This window comes from Apiospora marii (assembly GCF_038362585.1).
Source record: "Apiospora marii strain CBS 49790 chromosome Unknown utg000003l_segment0_segment0, whole genome shotgun sequence".
In the NCBI taxonomy this organism is placed as follows: Eukaryota; Fungi; Ascomycota; class Sordariomycetes; order Amphisphaeriales; family Apiosporaceae; genus Apiospora; species Apiospora marii.
The window spans coordinates 7760841-7786541 of record NW_027117374.1 but is presented as its reverse complement, the minus strand read 5'-3'; the positions used below and the strand labels follow the sequence as shown (position 1 = coordinate 7786541).

Sequence of the window (25701 nt, the reverse complement as noted above, 5' to 3'; positions counted from 1 at the left end):
GCATTGACAAGGCGCAATTCTTCGATATGGTACCTGCCCTTATATCTAGAGGAGACCAGATGCCCGCTCAATTGGGAACCACAATGCATTCTATATAGATATACTATTGGACTGGGTATCTGATATGTGATTTTGATGCCATCTCGAAGAAACGCAGTTCCACTAACTTCGGTGATCAGTAGAACGGTTCTGTTGATTTCAGGGGTAGTACCCCACTTTTGGGTAAACGTGCCGACGGCTGGCGGACAGCTGCTGGAGGTAACCGTTTCAATCCTGGACAACTCCAACCAACATCTCCCCGCAACTCGGTCGACGGTTTGGCCGCCTGGAAGACAGTTAGCCGGTCTAACAGGCATTATTGAAGTACCCGAGCAATTCTTATCGTTTGAGTCCTCGCCATGGCCTGGTACGACGAGTCAAACGTCATGGATTTTGCGGTCACAGCTGTGAATGAGGTATCCAACATTTCCCTCGGCATCGCCGTGAAACAGTCGCGGCCGCAATACGGGATCCTCGGAACTGTCTTATTTCTCGGTTGCCAACTCATCGCCAACGAGGAGCACAACCAGCGTGAATGGGTACAGCGCAACGTCCCGAAGCTGCTGAGGGACTTGGACGGCATGATCTGTGGTGTAGGTTCATCTCCAAGCTCACACGCTGAAGACTTTTCAATTGAAGTACCATATTAACGCGAGAAACGGGAAGTGGACGAGCGATGGATGGCCGCACTTGCTCGATCTCGCAGAAGCTAACCACGGCACAAAACAATACGTGCGAGCTCGAGCCAAGATCGAAAAAGGGCTTCTTACCATGGACTACTCGACAGTCAAGGAGCTGGCCGCGTATGTCCATATCTTTCTCAAACGCGCAGGGGCCGACACGGCATCAGCCGAGGAGCCCAAACCCTCACCGACTACCACACCCCCAGCGTTTGCGAAGGAGGTAAAACTGGTCTATAAAGTCTTATTCAGACACTCAATCTGCACTTGTGATACTCCCACCTCACTGCATGAGCAAGCCCGTCACTTGACCAGGCTGATGCTGCCGGTGCCAGCGTCCGACGAGAAGGGCACTATGAGATGGGATTTTCTCTTCTCATCCAAACCTTCAAGCAACTTAACGAAACAAGTGGGTTGGCAGGACTTAGCTCTGCACTTACCGCCACCCGAAAAGTCCATTTCCGCCAAACGGGTCCATTTCGGAAGTGAGGCGGGCACTATGATCTCGGAAATGAAGAGGCAAGATTACCAGCACGTCAGGAAAGGGGCGCTTTGTCAAGTGCTACAGGCGGAGACGAACTCGCGAATATCCTTGATGGTACAAGATGGCAAGCTTCAACAGCGTCTCGCAGCGGAACCGCTTGCGCAAATAGTGGACCAGAGCCCGAGCTTGTCGCTGGCGTCGATATTGAAGGCGTATACTCTGACTGGGAGAATGAAGGCGATGTTGGCACACATCCTGGCCTTTTCGACCTGGCAGTTCTACGAGTCCGACTGGCTGAACACGCCGTGGAACAGTGATACTATCCACTTTCTGAGACAGCCTGACCGGAAGAACCCCCATGGCGACCCAAAGGTGTATGCGACAAGGCCCTACTTCGCTGCAAGCTTTGACGCAACGGACCCATGGTTTTCGGAGTCGATCATGACTCGAGGGCTGATACACCGTTACCCCAGGATGCGCGCCGTTGGCATCATGTTGGTAGAGATTGGGATTGGCTCAGTAATCCACCAGCCACCCGATGGGGGATCCCAGATGGACACAGTCAAGCGAGCGAACGCAGATTGGAGCACTGCACTTGAAATGGTCAACAGTGAGAGTCCCTGGCCAGATTGCGATTTCCCTCCCTATAAGATCAACACCCCTGCTACGCACCACCCCTGCTATGCACCAGCCATCACCACCAAAAACAGCATTTTCGGCCTATCCGTATAAAATCGAAATAAAATCGTAAAAATAAAATAAAAGTAGTTTTAAAAATGCGATTTAAATTTATCGAGAGATTTTTATTTTATAAAAATAAAAAAATCTTTAAAGTGGGGAAATTAACCTTTAAAATTTAAAATTTTAAAATATACGTGAAATATTAAGAAATATAAATCTTAAAAAAGAACGGAATTTAATTATAAATATTATTAAATTATATATCTTTTCTATTCTATTTTAAAAGCCGGATTCGAATTTTTAAGTTTTAAGTTTTAAAAAAAATTATTTATCGAGTTATTTAAAGAAATAGATATTTCTCCACTTATTTTCTTAGAGAAAATCTTTAAGCTTTAAAATAAAAATAATCCCGTTAATTAGAAATTTCGAAATTTAAAATCTTATTAAATTCGATTTTTTCGAGTTTTTCTACGATTTTTATTTTTTAATTATAATATAAATTTATTAAAATAGAAAAGCTCGATTTTCGCGGGGAAAATTTTAAAGTTAAATATAAAGTGGATCCCGATTTTTTAAATTTATTTTAAAACTGTGACGTTAATCTCCTAAATTTATAGTATTTTTTAAATATTTTTATTTTTTTATTATACTATAAAGTTCCGGAGATATATGTAGTTGAAATCGAGTGTTTTTGGTGGTGTTGGCGGGTGCGTAGCTAGGGTGGTGCGTGAGGGGGGTGTTGATCTTAGGGAGGCCGTCAGGGCTTGCCTTGATCCCGAAACATTTGTGTGTGTGCCGTTCTCACCGAGCGATACCGACGATGAAAGAGACGAGAAGCTGGAAAGGCGTAAGAGGCTGGTTTATGACAAGGTAGTAAGTCCACTGGAAGGTATTCTCAACGGAACGGGATGGAAGAATGAGATATCTTCCACGGGCCCGCTGGAAAAATATCGGACGACGACACGCGACCAACTGGAACCGGAGGTGGCCATCACCCAAGAGACGCGTTCGACGGAGAAGAAATCGGCCGAGAAGTGGCTGAGGATGGTCGATTCACTCAACAGGAAGATCATGGGGATGACCACGTGTGTACTGAGACCGGAAAGGGTGAAGATTGCGATTCTGGATACTGGTTACGACCCAGACACCCCGTTCTTCCTTCCATATAAAAGAAGGATAATAGGATGGAAAGACTGGGCGGGCTTCGAGCTTTTTGCCGTGGATATATATGGATATAAGACGTACCTACTCGGCCTAATTATACGGATTGCTTTTAAAACCGATATTTTCGTAGCTAGAGTAATAAAGACATCGGCAGACCTTGATAACGTGGATAATATCGCCAAGGTAAGTATTAGACGAAGGCTCTCTCTAGAACCGATTAATAATAAAGGTTAATGCATGCATTAAAGGTAATCGAATAGGCGTAGCGAGACTATAAGGCAGACCTGATCAGTACGTCTTTTAAGTATACCAAAGACCATCTCTATATTAACAAAGCCATCCGCTCCGTTATTAATAATCGGGACGAATTAGTAATCTTTTTCGCGGCCGTTACCAACTCCGGCGCCAACGTTATAAAGCTGTTTCCCGCTCGTCACAAGTCCGTTATCTCGATCCGCGGCACGTCAAGCAATGGCTACACGGCCGACTTCAACCCGCCCCTCAACCCCCGTGAGTACTGCGCGCTCGCGACCTTGGGAGTCGAGGTTCCGTCTCAGCCTCTAAGCACGGATACCAGTCAAAGGTCGGCGGTCAAGAGCGGGACTTCAATCGCCACCGCCATCAGTATTGGTATTGCCGGGCTGCTCCTGACTTACGTGAACCGGCAGTTGGGTCGCCCTTCATATCATGAGGTCAAGAGCCGGCTACTTACCAGAAGGGGCATGCTGGCCATGCTTGAGAGCATTTCCACGCCTTCCATCCATCGTGAGTACCTCTACATCAAGCCTTAGTGCTTAGAGGGCTTGTCGCCCGATACGCTATGGGCGAGGTTCGAAGCGACGTTGCTAGGATCTGGTTGATGGAATTTTCCTTCTTCTTCTACTCGCGGGTACTTATTCATTATGCAAAGATGTCATGCTTTATGAATCGATTTAATAGTTCCTATACACTCTGTATAATATGTTGTGATAGAAGCAAAACCTAGCAACTGTCTCATGGATTGCAATAACCCAGTAGGCCAATACGAATTACTCATCGTTCTGAACGATGGTAATAGAGACGCAGTCATCTTTAATGATTGTCACCAATCCACCTTCTGCTACCGCTTTCAAATCCGGGGTTCCAACGGACCAGACCGCCAGCTCAGCTCCTATCAAAGCGTCGTCATCGTCGACTGTTTGGTCATCTTCGTCGGAGCTATCGCCATCGCTAGTGTTAAGGAATTGCTGCTTATGTGTAAACTCGTCGATGTATAAACGCTTTTCTTTTTAACCTTTCTATTTAATCTTAAGTAATTAATAAGTAAAGATAATAGTATCTTTTAATTTCTAGCTATTATAATTATTATCGTTTTTTTTTTATAGCCGATACTTACTTTTATATCGATGTTACTAATAGGGATAAGAGCTATAATAATGCCTTTTAAAGATATATTATACGACTTAGCCGATTCTTTATAAGCGGAAAACTTTTACGTAATTTTTAGCTTATTAATTATATAAATAGAATGGCTATTGAAAACGAAAGAGTTTTTTTATATAACTACTTATATCTTTAAATTAGATATTTATTATTAAATCTCGTTATAGTTTAAGTTTTTAATAAAGTACTTAATGGTTAAAGTTTTAAATATATATTTAGTAAAGGCGCTCTTTGACTGTTCACTAGAGAAACTTAGGCCTATAAATTACAGGAATTAGGCCTAAATTATAAAGGTATTATTACGGCCCGTATTATAGCTAAAGGTATGCTCGGCCTTAACGACTTATTCGATATAGGGATAGCGCGCTTTTAGCGCCGGGTCGTCGACACTGGACAAAACGTAATATAGACGTAAGGGGTCAACGATAATCGACCCTAGACGGATCGGCCCGCCCGGCCGGTACGTGAAGTTTGGCGTAAGGAAATAAGTCGGTCGTTACGCCATGGTAATAGCAATAGGTAGTAAGTATCCAGGCTTTTGAGGAATGCCGGAACAGAGCACTAGGAATCACATACCATACCTGTCAATGTCCCCCGCCTCTTGTTTCAAACCCCTCATTTGGGAAGTGTGCCCCTGCATATAACCACCCCCGAATCATCCCCATACGGCATAGCTTAGGTATATACCTCCGGAAAATCATATCTGGTCGACGACGCCGCTTAGTTCTTGACACCAGACAACTTGCCATTTATTAATTAATGCCTTAATAAGAACATTACCTTTAGATACCACAGCGTAGTATTAAATTATAACTGTACGCCCGGTAATATTTAACGCGACTAAAGTATATTAAGAGGCATTTTAAGAATACTGTGGCATTAAACGATTAATAGATTATGAATAAGTTAAAAATTACTTAATAAACTTTAACCTTTAAGTATTAAGTATTAAAGTTTTTACCCATTACTATACGTTTTTAAATATATAATTATTACTTAATAAAAAGGTTAAGAACACGGTTTACAATATTTTAATAATATTATATCTCACCTTGTAAGATTATAAAGCCTTCGATATGTGTTTAGACTAATGCATAATGGAGATCAGCCCCGTGAGTTTGCTGCTTATATAATTCAGCTTGTGTAACGCTCTCGAAAGAGCCGCCAGAAGAAAGGGGTCGCCGCCAGGGTGCTTTGCTGTCGCCGGAGTTGGCACGCAGATTTCCATCGCCGTTTTCGGACGACTCAGACACGAGCTCAACGGGGAGCTTAGAGACAAGTGGCGACGACGGCTCCTCGATTACCAGCTTGAACGAGGCGAAAAGGGACGTGAATCTCATATTGAGTCGGCTCGTGAAGATCGGTGTTAATATTCGCAATGCCGGTAATCGTTCGCGGCTCCAGAAAGCGGACAGTTAGTTTGTTCCTGGTAAACCTGTCGACCTCCGACGCCACCTGGAGGCAATTCTTATCAACCAGGGTCCCCACGGTAATTCCTACACCTTCAACCCGGAGTCTCTCAAGTCGCCGCGGCTTAACGAGATTCAATAACGTTTGATCGAAGCTAATCTCTTAAGGCGTAATCGGTTTATTTATACATAGAAGTACTCCGGTAAACTAAATGTCCAACCTCGTCACCTCGGAGAATACCCAAAACTGGATCCGATTCCTATCCCGGAAACAACGCTGGACCCGAAAGATCAGGAAAAAGTGGCAACGGTTCCAATGTCGGCTACAGGTCTTGTCCCAGTCCTGAAGATGGAAGTGATTGAGGGCGTGGCTCCATTGACAAAGACTGGCACTACGGCATCCGGGATAACCCAACTAGACGTTTTGAAGATAAGCGATCCTTCACCGTCCATTTCTACCACCACCCAAGTCTCTCAGACTGTTAGCAAACTCGACTACCTATACCCGCCGGCTGTGAAGGACGATGACCTTGCTTTTCGCTGTCCTTGCTGCTGCCAGGTACTACCTGCCATGTTGCGAGAGCAAACAGATGGAGGTGAGTGATTTACCCACATAACACGCATAGTGGGACTCGTGCGCGTTGCTTACTTTGTTACGCCTGCCACAGGAAGCATCTATCCCAGGACCTTTGCTTTTACATTTATTTCCTGCTAAACTGCCCGAGTCCGTAAAGGCTTTATAGAATAAAGTAGTTGTAGAGCTCGTATTTAATGGAAGATTACTTTATTAAAGCGTATTAGGTTTATTATGCCTACCTTTATAGCTTTATATTTAAAAAGGAGGCGGTATTAATATCTTATACCTTAAGCGAGCATAGTAATATTATATCGAAACGTTAAATACTTTCGCTAATAAGGATATTAAGAAGGTGTATATTAACTAAGATTAATGCCTATTTAATTTATAAATAGCTTAAGTATAAAAATATTTATATTAAGGAATAGGTTATTATTAATTATATAACCGAGTATATCTACGACTTTTCTTTATTTTCCTTACCTTAGGCGTTTAACGAAGATTAAGATAATATAACAACGAGGATTTAACGAAGTACTTAATTAATAAACGCATAGTTTTCCGGAGTCGCTATATAAAATATAGTTAACGTTATTCCAGAAATAAATAAACGTTAAAACGGCGGTACTTACTACTTCTACCAGAACAAGTATTTTATAGAAAGTGCGAATAGGAGTAAAAGTAGTATTGAAGGCGCTTTAATTTCGACCACCTGCCGAAAACTGGAAGATATGAGGAAGGAAGGGTCTTTGACCTATTCATCAGAAGGCGAAGCAGAGATTGACAAGAAGCTGTACGACCAGAGCAACTTCGATACCTCGCTAGAGGAACGTGTGGCAAACCTCCACGAACGTATACGGGCTTCATACGTCAAAAGCTTTGATAGGAGAGAATTCATGCCAGACGATGCAATTCAGCAGATCGTGACGCCGGACATGGCCCGAGACCTTTTAACCATGAGCGGCGCTGATGATTTGGACAGACTTGTTGATTGGACTGTGCAAGGTCGGGGAAGGAAACGATTCTTCTTGACTCTGCTTGCATCAGTTGGACTCCAGAACATATCGCCATTCCTGGAGCATGATATCAATGATGAGCTGCTTCCGATCACTTGGGGTCGTCACACAGTCGAGTCTGGTTCTCTTCGTATCGTGATGCATTCCGTCGACGATATCATGGTTCGTCGTCGAGCTGCAATAGCAATTGATAACTGGACTAATCATCAGATGGAACTTTTCACTGGACGTCAATGGGAGTACACAGTGCCCATACTCGGTAAAGACAGGTTGGTCTTCGAAATCACGGAGAAAAGAATATTGCCTTTCTCGACAATGGTCCGAATAGACGTCGATGGTGGAATCTTTGACGAAACTTGCAGGGCCGAGATACACAGGTCTCACTTGGACAGCCGGTTTTGGCCTCCAGACGTTTCCCCCTTCTCCAAGTTGGTAGGCACTGGAATTCCGAGGCCCGAGTCACAAAGGACCCAAGTCGTAGTTCAAAGGCTGAGGAGAAGTCTCGTGGTAACGACTGACACTTCACACACTGCTGCCAAACCCGTCAATGTTTCCCAAATCAGGGACTGGACACGACAGATACAGGGGTATAGGTCACTTCATATCGTTAAGCCCATGGCTATGTTGCACCAGGTCGAAGACGATCGATGGCAGATGGTATTCCCATACGCCGATGGTGATACCCTGGAGGGCCAGTGGGAATCGACAGACCCTGATGACCTTACCCCCATGGAAGGAAAGTGGTTCGTGGACCAATACGCAGGCGTCTCGTCGGCACTCGAAGAGATCCACGAAACGACGTCCGAGTTCCATTGTGGCGCCCACACAGGTCTGAAACCCGAGAAGATACTGCTGTTCGATGATGATACGCCTAATCACACACTTCGAATCGCGGATATGGGCCTCGAGCCTCATCGTATGTGGCCCGCCGGCACGAGGCCCATCCGGGGGCAATTATTTCGAGAAGGTCGAGTGTCTCGATACACTGCCCCTTTCATGGGCCACAGCTTCGACAAAAATGAGGAAAGACCAAGGGAAAGTGACATATTGGCACTCGGATGCATACTCCTGGAGCATGTGATATGGGTTATGTCAGGCTATGATGCTTTGGTACATTTCCGGCATCGCACTGAACTCTTTTGGGATCATTTCCAAAACGATGACGATGGTTCATTATATGTCGGCATCCATGGATATGCAGGTCACTACATCGAGCTTACACTGCCATGCCTGGACGTCGACACTGCCTACACGGACATTCTCCTCCTTGTCCGTGACCATATGCTGGTCTGGCCAACACCGGCTGACGCGAAATCGGTCCGTCAGACACTTGAGCGGATTGGACGCAAATGCGGCGAGTCGCTGCATATGTCGTATACCCGTCGCCCGGATGTTTTGGAGTTCCCGAAGGGGTTGTTGGATGAGTTTGATTGGAAGAAGAAGTCACAATTCATCTTTCCATAGATATACTAGCATACACACAGTACCCCATTCAACGGTATACAAAACTACCAGTGTATTTGTGCTATTTTTTGTTGGTTGGGTAGGACCCCCCAGGCTGACTCATGACGAAAGACTGATGGGTTGAAGGAAACCGGTAAACTACTACCATAAGGTTATCATGTCCAAGTTACCGCAAGAGGGTGATGATCTAGCCGGTATGATTCCCATGATATATGTCTTGTGGCGTACATGATATCCGGGTACACTTGGCAGCAACAAGGGCACCTAAACTTGGTGCTGTTGTCAGGCCTGAGCTGGAGCATGAGCATAGTACGAATATCCAAATCTTTATGAGGTTTGGTCCGTACCAAGCGTTGCTGATGAGCTCTTGGCGGGTTTCATATCATATATATCAGTGGTATCAAGATAGTCAATTGCGACCTGTAGCGCTGTTTTGCTAGGTTGCTTGACCCCTGATTGCCGCGCTGATTTCGGTAAGTACTTCTTTGCAAAGTGGCCAAGAGCTTCCAATACCCTATCAACGTCTCTTTTGGCTTCATCTAGGGGGTCGGTTGCCGTGGGGTTATCGCCTTCATCCGAAAACGGTGATATGGGTCGCTTCGATGTATGTGTCGATTCCAATGTCGGTGTCATATTGTGTAGGCTCTCCAAGGATTCGGTTGTATCCGTATCATGGGCTGTATCGCACAAGCAACGAAATTATCATGAAGCGGGATAGGAATGCTGCATGTGTAAGCTCACCAAGAGATTTGCAATGTTCCAAATTTTGCTGTAACGTGACTAGAAAACGCGGCACCATGTGTTGATCACTCTCGAGATCAGCTAGTAGTGGAGCGTTCGAGGAGCTATGGTGATGTTCGCATAATTCAAGGCCAGTTGCACATCTATCAAAAGTCTTCAGGCGGGTCTCTGCCCACCAGTCGATCTCCACGTGTCCCAGGCGCCTACAGTCTGAGAACTGCGCCTGGCATTTCTCAACGAGACTGTGGATACTCTGGTCGCTCATATCTGCAATTCGAAAATCATGCTAGATAAGGTAATGCAGGTGAAGTCTTGTGGCGCTTGGCCCATAATTAAATAGCACTTGAAGAGGTCCATGTGAACAAGCCCGGCACCTGATTGCGTGTTGAGTTTGCCCAAGACGGTTGCGGCAAAATTCCATGGGTCTGGAATCGGACCAGGAAGCAACAACCGACTAGTTTCTACCTAACGGGACCTGTTTGCATTCCAACCGCGGCCGATCGCACCCACCCGGCAGCTAATACTACTTTAATCGAACCCCTGTGCCTACACTGTCTATCTTTCGGGACGATCTCGGTACTCAAAACACACCACCCCCCACACCAAGTGCATACATATACGTTATGTCTGCTTTGATACCAATCCGACCAAGAAACAGCGAGACTTTCTGGGTCCCAAAAAGTATATGATTGTGTTTGCCAGTTGTTCGCATTTGTGGTATGTGTGCATCAACACGCATTTGGAGCTTGCGTTAAACCCAGTGAAGTGAACTGGTCCACGCCACGTGACATCAAGCTCCCACGAGATGTTTGTGCTTTTGTCCTTGACTCGCACCGGATGCTCCGAATATATCATAAGAGGAGGTTTGGGAGGGGAAGATCACCAACGCAACCACTAACAGTTAACCAACAACATTCCAGCAATTCTGCCGCCAGAACGTGCCGATGCCTGCATTCGCATATATCTGCAGAGTTTGGCCCCTTAGTATCGGACGCGATCCAATAAAATCAACTCCACCAACATCCCAAATCCACCACTATTCAAGCATTGTCACTTCTCATTGCTAGTTATACATTTATCGGTCTAAGTGATCCCGTAGAGTTCGACACGTACCTGAGGATCCTGCTGGACTCCCTCCTCAGTTTCCGCCATGGTTGCTTGATCAAAGATGCCCCCTTGGGTCGTGGACCACTTGGGGAAATACGTCGTACCCACAACAAGAGATACGATGATGTCACGGAAGAGCGTGTCGATGACTTTTTGGCTCGTTTGAACATAAGCACTCTACGGTCGAATGCCCTTTTAGTCCACGACTGAGTGGGTTCTAAGAAACTTTTCCTGATCCTCGCCCGCATCGACAGGTCATTGCTTTTGGATACAATAAGAGAACACCAGTTCAACGGTAAGCACCGTAGACAGATGGTGAGTCTTAAAGCAGGACGCATATAGTGTATCATAACTAAACCCCCCTTGCACCTATACTTCATGCCATCATGATCTTCCCATGCTTTCCTCCAATCCATGCAAACATCCGAAAATTCGCAGCCGTTCCTCCCCAGGCCCACCGCACATAGCACCGCGAATCTCGTCCTCCTGATAACGTCGCCCTGGACGATCAGCTTGGCACATCCCTCGGGGGTGCTGGATCACAAACCTCCTAAGTGCTCATCGAGGTCACCTCTGGTATCCCAAGGCAACGCGAGCAGTGCGAAATTATGGATATGGTTGACGATATGCCTCACAAGCTCCCAGCCATGGACTTGGATATTTTCCGACTTGGGCCAGTCGCATATGGGTCAAGCGTCTAGCTCCGTAGGCATGCACTGTTTTGACCTCCTCATAAGTGCGGGTATTCTGGTCTCTGGCCAGCCTCGGCGGTGTGCCTCGCGGGTGTGCGCTTTCCACGCTGCCTCGTCTGGTATAACGGGACAGCCTCGACACAGAGTACACACGTAGTATTTCTTCACTTTGTGGCATCGTTGCCCGTGAGATTCCCACAGCTCTTTTGTGGCAAACAGCTGATCCGGGTTCGGGCAATCTGGCAGGAAGCAGGTGTAAGGACGGATATCCAGGTCCATATGTTCCCTATCATACTTGTATCCAGCATAAAGACTCATACATCAAATGACGCTGTTTTGAAAGAACCGAATACATACTTCCATCTGTATATGTCACTAAAATGGGGGGCTGGGAGGTCCCGGCAACAACAGGGACATCTTAAATCAACACGATCGACGTTCCAGACTGGAAAGGGATAATAATAGGGGGGCTCAACGCGTGGGATTGGGCTATCGGCGGCTGCAAACAACAGAAATGGGGCGGATTTCGTGATTGGGATGGTAGTGGCTCCAGGAGCGTTGGGTATGGGATCCAGCCCACCGTATTGTTGACGGGCAAAGAGAAACCGGTTACGCCGTCTGAGGTTAGCATTGACCAAGCGTTTCTGGATCTCGCTCAGCTCCGACGTGAGCTGGTACCTTGACTTGGGATCCGTGTGAGATGAGGATGGCCCCTGGTCAACTAGCTTGGCTTCCAGATGACGTTCAAGCTCGGTATAAAGTTCCGGTTCGAATTGGCTGTCAGCATCATCAAGCCTTGACGCATACCTGGCACGGCAGTCCGCGACAATGCCAGTGAGCTCATCTAGCAATGATTCAACGTCCCCTTTGGCTTTCTCCAGGAGGTCAGCTTCCGGGCCGTCATCGCCTCTTGTGGGTGGGGTGGTCTGGGAATCCTCCGGAGACTCGTTCATGCCCATATCCCTGGCTGTTTTGGGGGTGTAATGTTAATATATGGCCGTTCTTGGCATTCAGCAATCTGCAAACCTACAATATGATTTGCATTCCTCCAGCTGTTGGCAGAGGCTGGACAGCGTGTCGCGGAGCGTATCTTGACTGTTGCGATCAAATAGTATGGCATTGTCCGGAGGAGTGTGATGTGCAGGCTCTCCAATATCAGCCGCCCACATGATGAATTTTCGGAAACGTTTCTCCGCCCAATAGTCTACCATTAAACGGCCTATGCTCATACACTCTATGAGCAACGCCCGGCATGGTCGAACGAGACTGTCGAAACTCGGTTGATAGCTCATGGTGATGGTACAAATTTCGGGATAGGTATGGTGGAATGAAGCGTTTTGTCGTCCTACAGTGGCTTTTCGGAATAGATGAATGTTGGATCAAGACCATAAAATATCGAAACCTCAAGCACCATATATACCCATACGTTGGGTTTGCTAGCAATGGTTGCAGCAACATTCCACGGGCCGGAAATCGTAGTCATTACCTAACTCTACGCCTTCGCTGTCTACTTAAAAGGAACATCCCAGTACCAAAGGCACGCAATCTTCCACTTACGGTGCCTTCACAACTCCCAATTAGTAAAGAGCACATGGAGTGGGAGACGGACGAGGTGGAGGGGAATGCCGCGGGCCTGCGCAAACAGGAACAGACGTTTCGGCTTTTCCGACCACACGAGTCGCCTCATTTGACCAAAGACACTACTAACGGTGGTAACCTAGTGGACCACTCAACGAAATGTCTACTGCAGCAGATACAGAGAACTTATCAATATGAAGCTCTTCTCATGATAAAAAGACTTGGCATTGATAAAAAGAGGCTGACTGCCTGGCGCCACCAATTTCGACGAGAAAAGAAAATGCAACGTCGGCCAGCCCCGCATCCACCAAGGGCGATAAGGGACCCCCAGAGCCTGACTGCGACTTTTCCGTCGTCAATAATCAATGCTCTTGGGTAAACGCGGCGTAGGACAAAACACGGTCTCTTGCTTGCAATTCAGACAGGCTGCCTGGACATCGCATGTCAAAGGATGGCGCAGTTTGCGTACCAAGGGCTTAACCATACCGGTCGGCAAATAAGACTGCTGGAACTCTTTCCAGGGTCGGGCCCAGTCAGATGTCGTCTCCGACATGCTTCTCTCGACGCGCATGAGCGTTATGAAGCCCTCTCTTACTGTTGGGGAGCGTCGAAAGCGACTGTCAGGATCCTCGTCAATGACCTGGACTTCCTCGTCACTCCCAACTTGCACACTGCACTCCGTTATCTGCGGGGTGACAGCGAGGACCAGACGAGGACGCTGTGGGTGGACGCTATCTGCATCAACCAGAACAACAAGGAAGAAAAAGGGGTTCAGGTGCCCCTGATGCGAGACATCTACATGTCCTGCCAAAACGCCGTGGTCTGGCTTGGCGAGCACGATATGTTCACCAAGACTGCATTCGAGGCAGTGACGTTTATGGCCTCGCGATCGGATGAAGATGGGAAGCTCAACTACTACGAATGGAGGATGGTCCGACGCGGGGAACGCAAACTGCGCGTTTGGGGACACATTCGATACATAGCCGAGGCTTTGCATACGGCCGCCGCGTTCAATTCCCTCTTCGGTCGTCCTTGGTTCACACGGACATGGGTGGTGCAAGAGCTGGCACTGAGTCCCCGGACCATGGTCATATGCGGCAAACACGTGATTGACTGGGACATCATCAGCAGGGCGCATGGGAGATCAAAGACTAACTTCGAAGTTCCTAATCATCTGGGGACGATATTACGGTTCCGGGACTGGCCTGGGGACTTTCCAGACGACCTGATGTCGCATATGCTGATGGCGTGGCACAAAGAGAGTCTGTACGCGAGGGATAAGATATATGGGCTCTTGGGACTCCAGACCACCCACGGCCAGGAACTCTCGGTGGATGTCGACTAGTAAGAAGACTTTTCCTTTGCCATTGGCTTATCCCATCGCTCGTGCAGATACATACATATCTGCGTCTGTTGAGTGACCTTCCCAACGAATGACAGCTGACCCTGACGCACAGTGAATCAAGCGACAGTGAGATCTTCACCCAGTTCACAAAGGCGTACCTCGAGAAAACAGGCAACTTGCAATTTCTTGCCATTTGCAGAGGTTGCAAGGTCGTGCCAGCCGCCGCCGAAATAGTACCATCATGGGTGATTGACCCTGCATACGACAAGAACAGGGAACCTCTCCCAGACCAGCTGATCGGATGGTCCTTTGACGGTTGGAACCGATATCCGCAAGGCTTACATGCCGGAGGTGGGAGCTCCATTTGCACGCCAGTTTTCAATGGGAACTTGCTGGGCCTCCAGGCCCTACAGCTGGACGTCGTGACGGGAGTCAGCTTGGTCAACACCCCTGCCTCCGCCCGAGTCGGCGATTCGTACGCCAAAGGCATCGTCAACTCCATCGAGAGCGCCGTAACATTTGGCCGTTTCTATCTAGACGCAAGAAGCCGCTGCTTGGCTCCCTATGGCGGTGCAGGCACAACCTACACCCATACCCGCCAGACCAGACTCGATGCTTTTTGGCAGGTCATCCGCGGGAAAGACCCGACGTACGAGAAGGAGCGGGCGACTAGAGAGTGCGCGGACATCGACGGGGTTCTGGTCAGTCTCGCTGGTCTAGTGAAGATGGGAAGGTTTGTGGTCGTGCCCGTTCTGGCTGTCGCGTACGCTTACATGCTGGTCATGAGTGGGATATTGGGGTTCACTTCGTACATTGAGTTCTTCGGGCGGATCGGCATCACGAAGCAAAGGCGGCTGATTACCACGAAAAAGGGCTACATTGGACTGGCGCCACGGGAGACCCGGGTCGGGGACGTGATTCTCGTACTACAGGGATACTGCGCACCGATTGTTGCTAGACGGGGACAGCGTTGGAGGGTGGTTGGTGATGCGTACATCCACGGGGTTATGGAAGGGGAGGCCTTTGATGAAACAAAATGCACGCGTGTGTGGTTTGAATGATATGTCGGGGCGAAGGATTTGAAGCTGCATGGACTTGGTCGACATGCGTGGTGGATGTGGCGAAGGGGTTGCCCCTATTCGAAATCTCGACGCGAGGCTAATTGTGAGCAAGGATGACTCTATGATCAGACCTCCTGGATTCAATAGTGGTCTGTTTTGTATCGAGTTGCAGCGAGCCCCCATTCTTAAATTTTTCTCCGGCTCTGCCAATTTATTCTTTCCAACAACATCTTTAAGAATGACCGCCAGAGTTCAAATTGCAAGACAGAGATCCAACCTCAAGTCAAATAAGACCCAGAAATAACAGGGACACATAACGGCAATGTTTCTCATACTCTTAATACTAACCTTTACTGGCTTCTGTTCCGCCAGCACCTGTGCCACCGAACCCGAGGTCCCCAACATGAGCTGCATCGACCACACTACCCCCAACGGCACCCAGGCCGCCATCCACATCCACACCAACGCCACCGCGCAGCAGCAAGGACAAGGAGGTCCCGGGAAGCAGCTCCCGATGGCGACGTTCTACCCAGGAAGCCCGGGCCAGGCCCCCATCACCGAGTGCGGCAAGGGCCTCTACGAGGACGGCGACGCGTACGCCGACATCGCGGCGACGGGCGCCGACTGCTACCTCATCTGGTCGTGGGCGCAGTCCAACGTGGGGTTCTGGACGCTGACGCCGGACAACCTGCGGGCGGACCCCTGGACCGTCCTCATCATGCAGGGGAACTGCGCCGTGCTCATGAAGACGCTCGACGGCCAGATGCCCGACTGGGCCATCTACGTCGGGGACCAGGACGTCGCCACCCTCCTCAGCGTCTCGCTCAGCCGGTTCATGGAGCCCAACGGCAAGATACAGGCGGGCGGCGTCTTTGACTGTCCCACTTCCAACGGCAAGGGCGGGGAGGATCAGGTGCCGATAAACTGGTGGATTAGAACTTCGTTGGGTATCATCACGAAGTGAGCGTATCAATGAGTCCTAAATACATTATAGGATGTGTGAGTGTCTGACCAAACTCATGCAACACTCAAACGGGGCGATGTCCGCTGCAGGATCTCATGATCAGTGACTCGATGCTGAAGATATTCACTTTATGTGTATTTTGGTTAGCATGGTACTGTCTCTGAAATATGTTACGAGGCATCGTGCAGGAGCTTTGGAAGTAATTGTGAGATAGCTACTCAAAGATCCGTGACACCGTCATCAAGTGTTGGCCAGTGAACCAGGTGATATTACCAAACTAACCCATCTTCCCCTTCTGACGTGCATCCCAAACACGTTGCAAAACAGGTGTCATGATTTGCGGCAAATTGTCATAGTCTAAGAATTACATGGTGGCTGAAACAACGTGCCAAATCGTGATGAACCGACACGACGCCGAGCTTTGTGACAGTGTGGCGCCATGCTATTCACAAGTCCACGACCGACCCTGGATCTGGCAAAATGAGATTTATCAAATATTCATTAACCCGTCGCGTTGACACGAGGGAGTTGGCCTGGATGCGCTACTAAGAGCTGGCGCCGCGCGTCAGGGGGCTGGCTCCCTGACCGATTCGCTGCAGCTCCTGCATCGGCGCGAGTGACGATGGAGACACCTCCCAATCCTAGCACATCGCCGCCATGGCCATGTTGATCTGCGAGTCTAGGAAGTCGTCCTGCCCCGTGGGTAGGTTGTCCTGGTGCAACAGCAGGGTCGCGTCCCCGTTCCAGATGGCCTGGGCCAGCGATCAGCCGAGACCAGGTAAGCTGGAGGTGTGGCCGGGCTCCGGCTGGATGGAGAGCAGGATTTCTACTACGCGGCGCTCGGTGAGGCATTTGTTCCTTCGAATAGGGCTAGGCTGTGAAAATGATGTGCCAGCTAGGGGACGCAATCGATGCACAAACATTCGACCATGTTGATGCCGAATGCAGGCATCTGCTGCCCAGCCACAGTCTTTGGTACCATCACTGGGGTGGATGTTGTGCCGCATTCTGGCATAAAAGGGTGGAGCGCCTTGAGTTTCTTCGGACTTTACAACACTAAAATTGCAGTGCATTAGAGGCTCTGCATTAGAGGCTCTGCTTTTGATACTTTGTTACAATAACCATGTACCCCTCCAAAAACAGCGTCATCTAAGAGCCATTCAATGAAACGGCAGGCCTGCGGTGTGACTTGACATGCATGCATCGGACAAGGAAAAGAAAAACACTTGCACCCGCGGCTTCTTGGTTCTTTCAGCGCTAATTTAGCAGTGTACCGTCCCTCCGCTTCATTCCTAGTAATAGTACCAAAGTCGCCAAGCTACTGTAAGAAGAGTTTCGGTTACGTGGCTTAATTGGATGCTAAGGGGGGTCTCAGCTGCACCGCCCGGAGCCGTACATTTGCGTGGGTACCCGGTCGTACGGCGTTGACGAGAGAGAGGGAGTTTTAGCCGGCAACGGCGACGGGAGGGCGTGTTGTATTAGGGGGCATCCTCGCTAGCGGATAGCTTCGATATGGAAAAGGGGCTGGCACTGACGAGGAGGGAGTAGCTGATAAGGGGCTGACGTTAACGGGGCCAGCTGTTAACGGGTGTTGGCGTACACGATACCTTTCGCCGCGCAAAGCGACAGCCAGTTACATCCTAACATCCAATTCGCCGTGTTATCTACTCTCATCCCACATAACGAATGAACTTTCGATTGGTTCAGCATGCTTTACATGCCATGTCGGTGCTAGTAAACTCTCAGTTGGCACGGCTGCTGTGGTACTGCAAGTCCACAGATCGAAGGGATATGGAAAGGTGAACGTGAATGACCCCTGATAGTTCCTGATACTCCCCATTACGACCATCACCCATCTTGGTCAGACCTGAGGGGCTTTCTTGCCTTACATATAGTCACAGCCCAACAAGGATGTAAAGCAAAAAGTTGAAAGTTGCTGGGACTTCCCACGAGAGCTGGTAAATTACCCGCGGAATAATCAGATAGGATATCGCCTTCTGCCAACTGACCACACTAGTCCAACAACTTAGGATTAGAAATACAGGCTGCAGCGTATAATAATAATAATCTACACTATCGTCGTTCTTTTCAGATTATCTCATGGTGGCTCTTGTCATTATCGGCAGGATCACAAATGTAGGGCGGTTTAGCTCATGCGCTACGCCACGACGGCGTGTGTGTCATCCGGGGCGGTTCACAGGCTAGCGCGCGGCACAGCCCCCCAATCAGGTACATGTCTACGTCTCCATCGGACACCGTCGATTGATAAAAGGGGACGAGCATCTGCCATGCTCAATGCACAGGCCGAGAATCGTACATCATAGGCCTAAAGAAGACCAACATGTCTACCCTGCCGTTCTCTTTGGATGCGCTGCCTGTGGAGATCCTGTGCTGCATCCTCCGTCGCCTGGACCCGATCACGCTCATCGCCTTCAGCCAGACCTCGTCGCACTATCGCAAAATCATCAGCCCGTCCAAGGTTCAATATGCCGAACGGCTACTCGCCCTGGAGCTACTGGAGGAGCATGGAGGGGTGACCACCATCTTCCGCCCGAAGCACAACGTCATCTCGCCGGATTGGCGGGACCCGGCGTGCGAGTCGATGCGATGGGCCTGCACCAGCTGCCTGCGTCTTCTCCCACACACGGCCTTTGGCAACCACTTCATTCTCGGTCTTGGCTACCGCAAACCTGAGCCCGGCTCGCCCGCGGCGGAACCGGTCTCCAGCTGGGAAGCCCTCGCGCGACGCCCGGTACTGGCAGGACCTCAAGCGGTACAAGCAGCGACCGGACGTCATCTTCGCGCAGAAGCGGCTGCGGCTGCAGTATTCCGGAGCGAGCACCGACAACTACTGGCGCTTCGCCACGGCGCGCGACGCCGAGTACTCTGGTAATGCCGTGGCTCGGCTCAAGCTCGCCATGGCGCAACCACCGGGCTTCCAGCCGTCGCGCACCGAGCTCACGCGGGGCTGGGTGGAAATGGCCCGGTTTGCGCTCGAGTACGAGCGCCGCCACGCCGGCTACAAGCGGCACCTGCGCCGGTGCCTCGAGTGCAACTGGCAGCGCGGCGAGCTGCGGCCCCACACGACGCAGCACGACGGCACGCTCGGAGGCACGCTCCGGGTGCCGGTCGCGCACAGCCGGCAGCTGTACTTTGGGAGCGGGCTCGACCGCTACTTTCCCGGGTTCTCGTACCCGCCCGGGAACGAGCGCCCGGCGCACAACGCCCCCATATTCACGATTCACCGGGACAACGCCAGCGACGAGCCCTTCACCCTGCACATGGTGCGCTGCCCCGGCTGCGCCCGCTGGCAGGAGCTGCGGGCGTTGCGCGTCGGCTGGTGGCCGGCGCGCTGGACCGTCGGGTACGGCATGAGCGAGATACGCGGCGACTTCGAGAGCTGGGACGGGCGCAAGCTGAGCGCGGCCTTCTTCGACGGGCTCATCTGCAATCATTGTCTGGCGAAGGACGGGATGGACCGGCTGCGCGAGGAGCTCGTGGGGTTCTGGCTGAACTGCGTCAATGCCAAGCTCGAGAAGCTGGCCGACCAGCTGCGGAAGGACTTCTTCATGCTCTACTACACCGCGCTCCGGATGCCGAAGAAGAGCGCGTGTAAGCGCATAATACAGAAGGAGATCCTGCCGGGCGTCCTCAAGCCGGCGGACGTCGCTGAGTACAGGCCCTACCTGCCCCCTGGCCGGAGCAGCTACGTCGAGCCGTCCTACGAGGACCTGGCGCTCTACCGGCTGCGGTACGGGCAGTGGATCGAGGCGTTCGCGCGCGTGGGCCAGGATGAGGGCGAGGGACTGCAGAACGTATCCCATTTCGGGAGGGGGTTCGTGGAATGTCAGCAGGACATCGTGGGCGAAGCGTATAACCGCGCCGAGGAGCACTTTCTGTGGCTCAAACAGTGCAAGTACGCGGTGCTGGAGAACACGCAGGTCCTGGTCGACTGGGCTCTGGCGCGGGATGGGGCGGCCTTGACTTGAGCAAAGCAGAACCTTCATAGGAAGCTTCTGGGATATAGTTAGATCCTTACAGCATGTTTAACCATATGTCCGACTCTTACTTGAACTGCTACCGTCTCGGCGCCAACTTGCCCAAGTGTAATTTCTAGCTTTCTCGATTCCTTCCCGAGTTCCTGTTCTTCGTTCCAATGAAGGCACGAGACCACCCCTATTCATGCCGTTGCAAGCAGTACGTATCGCGAAAGCCTGGAGTATCTCGGTACTAAGCTGCATTCCAATTGCGTGTGTCAAGACTAAAGTTCTTTGTGGCATCGGTTCCTCACCAACTGAGAAAGGAACCATTTCACTCTTTGTCGTTGCTGCGAACTGCCCAGTTTGTTGATACAAGTATGGTGTAACTTCTTTTGCCGAGACACCAGCACTGACTCGCTGGCGAATACGATGCGCTCCATGTGACAATCCCCATATACTAATCCTATGCAGTACTTGTATTACTTAACCAAATAACGGCTGACGGGCGGTGAATTCGGGGACGCGAGGTGCACTGCAATTTTAGCTGCGCAAGCCCAGATCTTAGTCACGTGCAGTCAGCCCGACCTGGAAAATTGATCTTGGGCCTGCAGTTTCTTTTTAGTGCGAACGCGCGGAAGCTCTTTCCGGATCTTCCGTTCGCTTCACTGCTGGTCAAGCGGTGAAAGCACATTATCTCCCGCCTCAGTTCCACAACTCTACGTGCACCTACATTGATATAATAATGCAAATTTAGCCGCGGATCCATAGGTCAACATTTACCCAATGAGTTTATTAAAATCGGTCGTTGCTAAACAGATACGTGCGTTAGTATGCGGGAAGAAAGTCGAAAAATTAATGAGACAGATTCCCTGTGCATGTATGTCAGATTATAGCACTGCAATTCTAGCTATTGAAGTACCCTTACCCGCAAAAGCTCGTTCCAAGGCTTTCGGCCTTTTATCGAGCCTCCTGCAGGTATCCTGCTGACGTACAGGCAAAGGCTTACCGTTGGAGCTATCATATCAACGAAGACATGCTATTCGCGTCTAGTCTAGGTCGAAGCCCGACAGGCAAGGATTTCATGTTCCTAGTAGGCATTTCGAGAAACTGTCCGCGTACATCGACTCCGAAATTTTGCAAAAGTACATCCGGATACAATCACCACCGCACAGCTCCGTAACTGTGGGAAAACACTTATGACGACCATTTCCTGGAAGAACTTCAAAGAATATGTGCCTTAAAAGACACGTTGCCACGTGACGTCGCCGGGCTGTCCATATCTAGACCTGCTACTTGTTGCCGAACAGTTGAATCATACGAAATGGGGAAGTTGTTTTGACACTTACTTGTGTCCATTGTCACCCTCAGGTTGCACCGCCTACCCCGCCATGAGCGGGGGCGCCTGAATGTAAAAGCTGAGTTGCATGGCCGGTCCGAACGCCACGGAGTCTCGAGGTCCGGGCCCTCGCGGCTGTAGCAGCCGTCGAACACGGTGGACGGGTCCAGAATGTTGTCGCCGGGTGACGTCCGGCGCCCTGCAGGATAGGGATTGTTCTCCGCTTGGCAAGTGGTCCACACGGTGGTATTGGCTGGGTTGGTCCACTGAAAGGTAGGCGACTGGGCGTAAGTAGAAGAACGACGCGCTCTACCACTGAAAGAGGTCGTGGTCCTCGGAGGCGTGGTTGACGAGGTTCGGTACCAGCAGTTTTAACGCCTTCGCGGTTCGGCCCGAGCAGCCAGGCGCCCGGGCGCGGTTGCTGTCTGAGGACTTGGGGGCATCATCTGCGAGGACCGCGATGGAGAGGAGGGTGAGGAAAGACAGCTAGGCGAGACCCATTAGCGCGATGGGGAGGCGGACAGAAACACAATTAATTCCAAATCCATATACGTTTGAGCTTGGTCTGCCCAGCTGTTTGTCCCTTTATTGTCGCTTGTACGTGGTGATTTAATTTCTTAAATGACGAAGATCCCAGAGGAGGAAGAGCAGCGGGGTCTTTAACCTGTTCGGCCAATGTCATCTCGTATGCCCTGACGACAATCATGAGTGTGGCATATGCCCAAATGTCAGGCTGTCTACCCTCGTAATCGTAGCCATCAGCGAAGGGGAAGCCGTTGTAGACGGCGTTGATGAAGATGCTGCCCCTATATCGGGGTTGTCTTTATTATATTGCAGACCGCATGGCCACTTCAAGATCAAGCCCCGAATTCAGTATTGATGAGTAATGGGTAACGAAAAATTGATTGTCCCCCCAATCTCCGTTAATCTTGCTCTCTGCTACAGATACCCGGGGACATCATCCCGATCGTGCATCTTGGCTGCTGGGAGAAGCCTACAGAAACAAGTAGCAACTTCGAACCACTTCGTTGAGCCTCATTCACGTGAATCGCAGCAGAGTCTTTACGTCATCCATCTATTTGGGTGATGGGAGCTGTGGCCGTTCAGTGGCTGAAAGGACGGGGGGCGCGGAAGAGGGCTTCTTCGCCGACGACTCGCCCGGGGAGGCAGCAACCAATAGGGGCATGTTTGGCCGGCACGGCCTATCCCCCACATACTATTTCATCTGTGCCATGTAGATCAGCGAGAGATCGCACGGCGGTGCGCCAGGGCTTGGCAGCCATCCATCTCGTCCACGTTTCGTTGGTTGCGCACGGTTTGAAGCAGGCAATGATCGGTGGCGGGCCGGCCCGCTTTCCTGCATGTTACATCTTACCAGAAATCTTATGTACGATCCTGCATGCCTAGAGTTCAGCTGCCCTCTTCCCGAAAACATTTTGTTATAACGGACGACGGAGTCAGCATCAACCCTGTAGCTTGGTGCGGACCGCTATAGCCGCACGATCCGTCCCGCCATTGGTCGGGCGGCAATTGCGGGAAGTGGTCGGAACCCCACAATATGTTATACGGATGGCTATCATTATTTTGAACAAGGAGAATAGAGTTTATAACCCTAGCCAACCCCGTAACAGTATGTGCTGCTAATAGGCGGGAACATCTCAGAGTCAATCACTATGTATGGGGGTATATATGCAGGCGTCACCGAGATCCACGCGGCTGTCGCGAGTCATGGCCATCGTCTGAAATTTTACGGGGCGCGTGTCGCTAACGATTCATTTTCCTTGCCAGTCCACCACCATTACCCCCCGCGTGAGATACACGTTGCACTACATGGCCAAGACTGTTTCCCGCAACCCCAGTCCCTGGCTTCGCTTCCCGCCATCGACCAGCGGCTCAGGTCGGCCGCTGGTACTCCCCCTTAGCCACCATTTCGTTGATGGTCTTCTCTGTGACCATCATGGCCTCGACGCCGGCGGGCGTGCCGCAGTAGACGGTGGCCTGCAAGACGGCCTCGCGAATCTCGACCTCGGTCAGCCCGTTGTTGATGGCGCCGCGTGTGTGCAGCGCCAGCTCGAGCCACGCCTTCTGGGCAATGATGATGCCAATGTCTGGTTGCGTAATATGGTCAGCCATGCAAGAGCGGTGCTTTTGTTTTACCTAGTAGGGAAGAGAGTTTGCTCTGGAACTGGTCGGGCCACTTACTCAGGAGACTGCGCTGCTTCCGGTCCAGACCGGGACGCTGCCAGATGGTGCCCCAGGCCCACTCGGTGATGAGTTGTTGTCCGGGCATCGTGAAAGGGGTCGCGTTCTGCAGGGCCTTGTCGACGTACTCGTCGCCGAGGACGGCGCGGCGCACCTTGACGCCCTCGTCGAACAGTTGTTTGTGCAGCTCGTCGAAGTTGGGATTGGTCGACATGGTGAAGATGAAGATGACTAGCAGATGTTTAGAGGATGACCAGCAGATGACGAAACAAGTAATGTTTCCGAATGTAGCTTGTTTGTAGTGGGTCTTTTGTTCCTGTCGAATACGATGGCAAAAGAATGAATCTCCTGCGAGGAGTGAAGAGGTTCCAAAGGGAGCGGTGCACGACGAATGTTGGTAGGCTATTCTTTACTACCATGTTCCATCCGCTACAGACGCTTTTAAGTCGAGAGAGAAACCAAGAACGACTTCCGTCTCTTTCTCGTGCGGCCGCTTGGAGTGTAAGCAAGCCGCGGAGTTGTGATGTTATGAGTCAGCATCGTTGGTAACTTCTATTTGTCAAGTCTTCGTCAGCAAATCATTTTCCCATGGGATCACACCATCTACCCAGATGAACACTATACTACGTCGGCCGAACGGATCGGGACCGCATCGTAAGTTGGCACCCGCCATTGATGGGCGGCAGGGGGCCAAGGCTTGTTCTTGGACAGGATGGAGCCGCCTGATGGAGAAGAACCCCCACCCCATCGCATGCACCTTTTCTGTCCTCCGGCCTAAGTGGGTGTCTGCGCCCAGGGGTCCCGTCCGTGCTTGCGTAAGTGGCTTGGAAAAGCTTGACCAATCTTCATCTGCATCTGGACGGGAACCCTACCCGTGCCGCCGCATGGCACTCTGGGAGGCTCGAAACCATCATATAAAGTTTTGACCTGCAGCTCGGGAGCAGTTTACATTACGTGACAGATACCGGCCGGCTCGTAAAGCTTGCAGCTGGGTGCAGGTCAGTGAGAAGCCTTGCTCGCCTCATGACGCGAAGACTATACTCCTGTCTTGGTTTTTTTGCCAGCTTAATTCCGCCCTGTCTCTGCTTTCTTATTCGGCAGCTGAAAGGCGCGATGACAACGGCCAAGGCTGAACGGTAAGGCTGCCCAGAGATTTAGCTGCCGCCCAACCCCAGATCTGATCCCGCGATGGAGCCTGGGGCCTCGTCCGATGGAAAACTCGCCCACTGGTTCGCGCGATCTGCATCGTGGCAGCCCACTCGCTCCGCCCACTCCGTATTTTCCAAACCGATCCACCACGGGGCCGAGTACAGACAGAATCGCGACCTTGTATAGCGATCGGGCCGTTAGGAAAAATTCTCTCATGCATGCAATGTCACCCCGTGCTTAGACGTGCAGCCGCCAGAGGCTCTACTGCCACCAAGCTGGCCGCTATCCAGTTATTAGACTTTTTCACGGTCCATGAAACAACGACATCTTCATGGCGGAATAGCACTCTGCCGCTCGAAAACCCTGATTCTGATGGCCCTTCGTGATTTCCACTGCATATCGCGTCAAAACCCTGCATCCAGGGTCTTCTCTCGAGATCGAGGCCCGTGCTGGTCACTCGCTGGGGACCTTGTTGGTGTCAGAGGCCAAGCGCCGTAAATTTTGGTCTACGTTCTGTCTATACGGCGCGTCGAAAGCAAATACTTGGTCTTGCGAGTTTCTTGTGAGTCAGGCCGCGTGTATGTCGCGGCCAAGTCCGTGGTTTGCATCG

At 50.6% G+C, this 25701-nt stretch overlaps 9 protein-coding genes across 9 annotated transcripts; 6 read left to right on the top strand and 3 right to left on the bottom strand.

The window, feature by feature from the left end:
• Nucleotides 1-398: 398 nt before the first annotated feature.
• On the top strand, nucleotides 399-3839 carry PG985_005897 (uncharacterized protein; the record flags this gene model as incomplete). Its single annotated transcript, XM_066825666.1, has 5 exons — nucleotides 399-632; nucleotides 679-1929; nucleotides 2560-3231; nucleotides 3315-3339; nucleotides 3385-3839. 5 exons carry the CDS (start codon nucleotides 399-401, stop codon nucleotides 3837-3839), a joined length of 2637 nt encoding a protein of 878 aa, XP_066688826.1.
• A 1713-nt stretch (nucleotides 3840-5552) lies between these two features.
• Nucleotides 5553-5810, bottom strand: PG985_005896 (uncharacterized protein; the record flags this gene model as incomplete). Its single annotated transcript, XM_066825665.1, has 1 exon — nucleotides 5553-5810. One exon carries the CDS (start codon nucleotides 5808-5810, stop codon nucleotides 5553-5555), a length of 258 nt encoding a protein of 85 aa, XP_066688825.1.
• A 2277-nt stretch (nucleotides 5811-8087) lies between these two features.
• Nucleotides 8088-8936, top strand: PG985_005895 (uncharacterized protein; the record flags this gene model as incomplete). Its single annotated transcript, XM_066825664.1, has 1 exon — nucleotides 8088-8936. The coding sequence occupies one exon, from the start codon at nucleotides 8088-8090 to the stop codon at nucleotides 8934-8936; it is 849 nt and encodes a 282-aa protein (XP_066688824.1).
• A 2537-nt stretch (nucleotides 8937-11473) lies between these two features.
• On the bottom strand, nucleotides 11474-12645 carry PG985_005894 (uncharacterized protein; the record flags this gene model as incomplete). The annotated part of the gene is made up of 3 exons (XM_066825663.1): nucleotides 11474-11770; nucleotides 11914-12443; nucleotides 12507-12645. 3 exons carry the CDS (start codon nucleotides 12643-12645, stop codon nucleotides 11474-11476), a joined length of 966 nt encoding a protein of 321 aa, XP_066688823.1.
• Nucleotides 12646-13505: 860 nt separating this feature from the next.
• PG985_005893 (HET-domain-containing protein) lies at nucleotides 13506-15460 on the top strand (the record flags this gene model as incomplete). The annotated part of the gene is made up of 2 exons (XM_066825662.1): nucleotides 13506-14398; nucleotides 14512-15460. The coding sequence occupies 2 exons, from the start codon at nucleotides 13506-13508 to the stop codon at nucleotides 15458-15460; spliced, it is 1842 nt and encodes a 613-aa protein (XP_066688822.1).
• Nucleotides 15461-15782: 322 nt separating this feature from the next.
• PG985_005892 (uncharacterized protein) lies at nucleotides 15783-16424 on the top strand (the record flags this gene model as incomplete). The annotated part of the gene is made up of 1 exon (XM_066825661.1): nucleotides 15783-16424. The coding sequence occupies one exon, from the start codon at nucleotides 15783-15785 to the stop codon at nucleotides 16422-16424; it is 642 nt and encodes a 213-aa protein (XP_066688821.1).
• A 657-nt stretch (nucleotides 16425-17081) lies between these two features.
• Nucleotides 17082-17305, top strand: PG985_005891 (uncharacterized protein; the record flags this gene model as incomplete). Its single annotated transcript, XM_066825660.1, is given in 2 exon segments — nucleotides 17082-17202; nucleotides 17214-17305. The coding sequence occupies 2 exon segments, from the start codon at nucleotides 17082-17084 to the stop codon at nucleotides 17303-17305; spliced, it is 213 nt and encodes a 70-aa protein (XP_066688820.1).
• Nucleotides 17306-18765: 1460 nt separating this feature from the next.
• PG985_005890 (uncharacterized protein) lies at nucleotides 18766-20413 on the top strand (the record flags this gene model as incomplete). Its single annotated transcript, XM_066825659.1, has 2 exons — nucleotides 18766-19176; nucleotides 19232-20413. The coding sequence occupies 2 exons, from the start codon at nucleotides 18766-18768 to the stop codon at nucleotides 20411-20413; spliced, it is 1593 nt and encodes a 530-aa protein (XP_066688819.1).
• Nucleotides 20414-23633: 3220 nt separating this feature from the next.
• Nucleotides 23634-24156, bottom strand: PG985_005889 (4-carboxymuconolactone decarboxylase; the record flags this gene model as incomplete). The annotated part of the gene is made up of 2 exons (XM_066825658.1): nucleotides 23634-23848; nucleotides 23943-24156. 2 exons carry the CDS (start codon nucleotides 24154-24156, stop codon nucleotides 23634-23636), a joined length of 429 nt encoding a protein of 142 aa, XP_066688818.1.
• Nucleotides 24157-25701: the final 1545 nt, after the last annotated feature.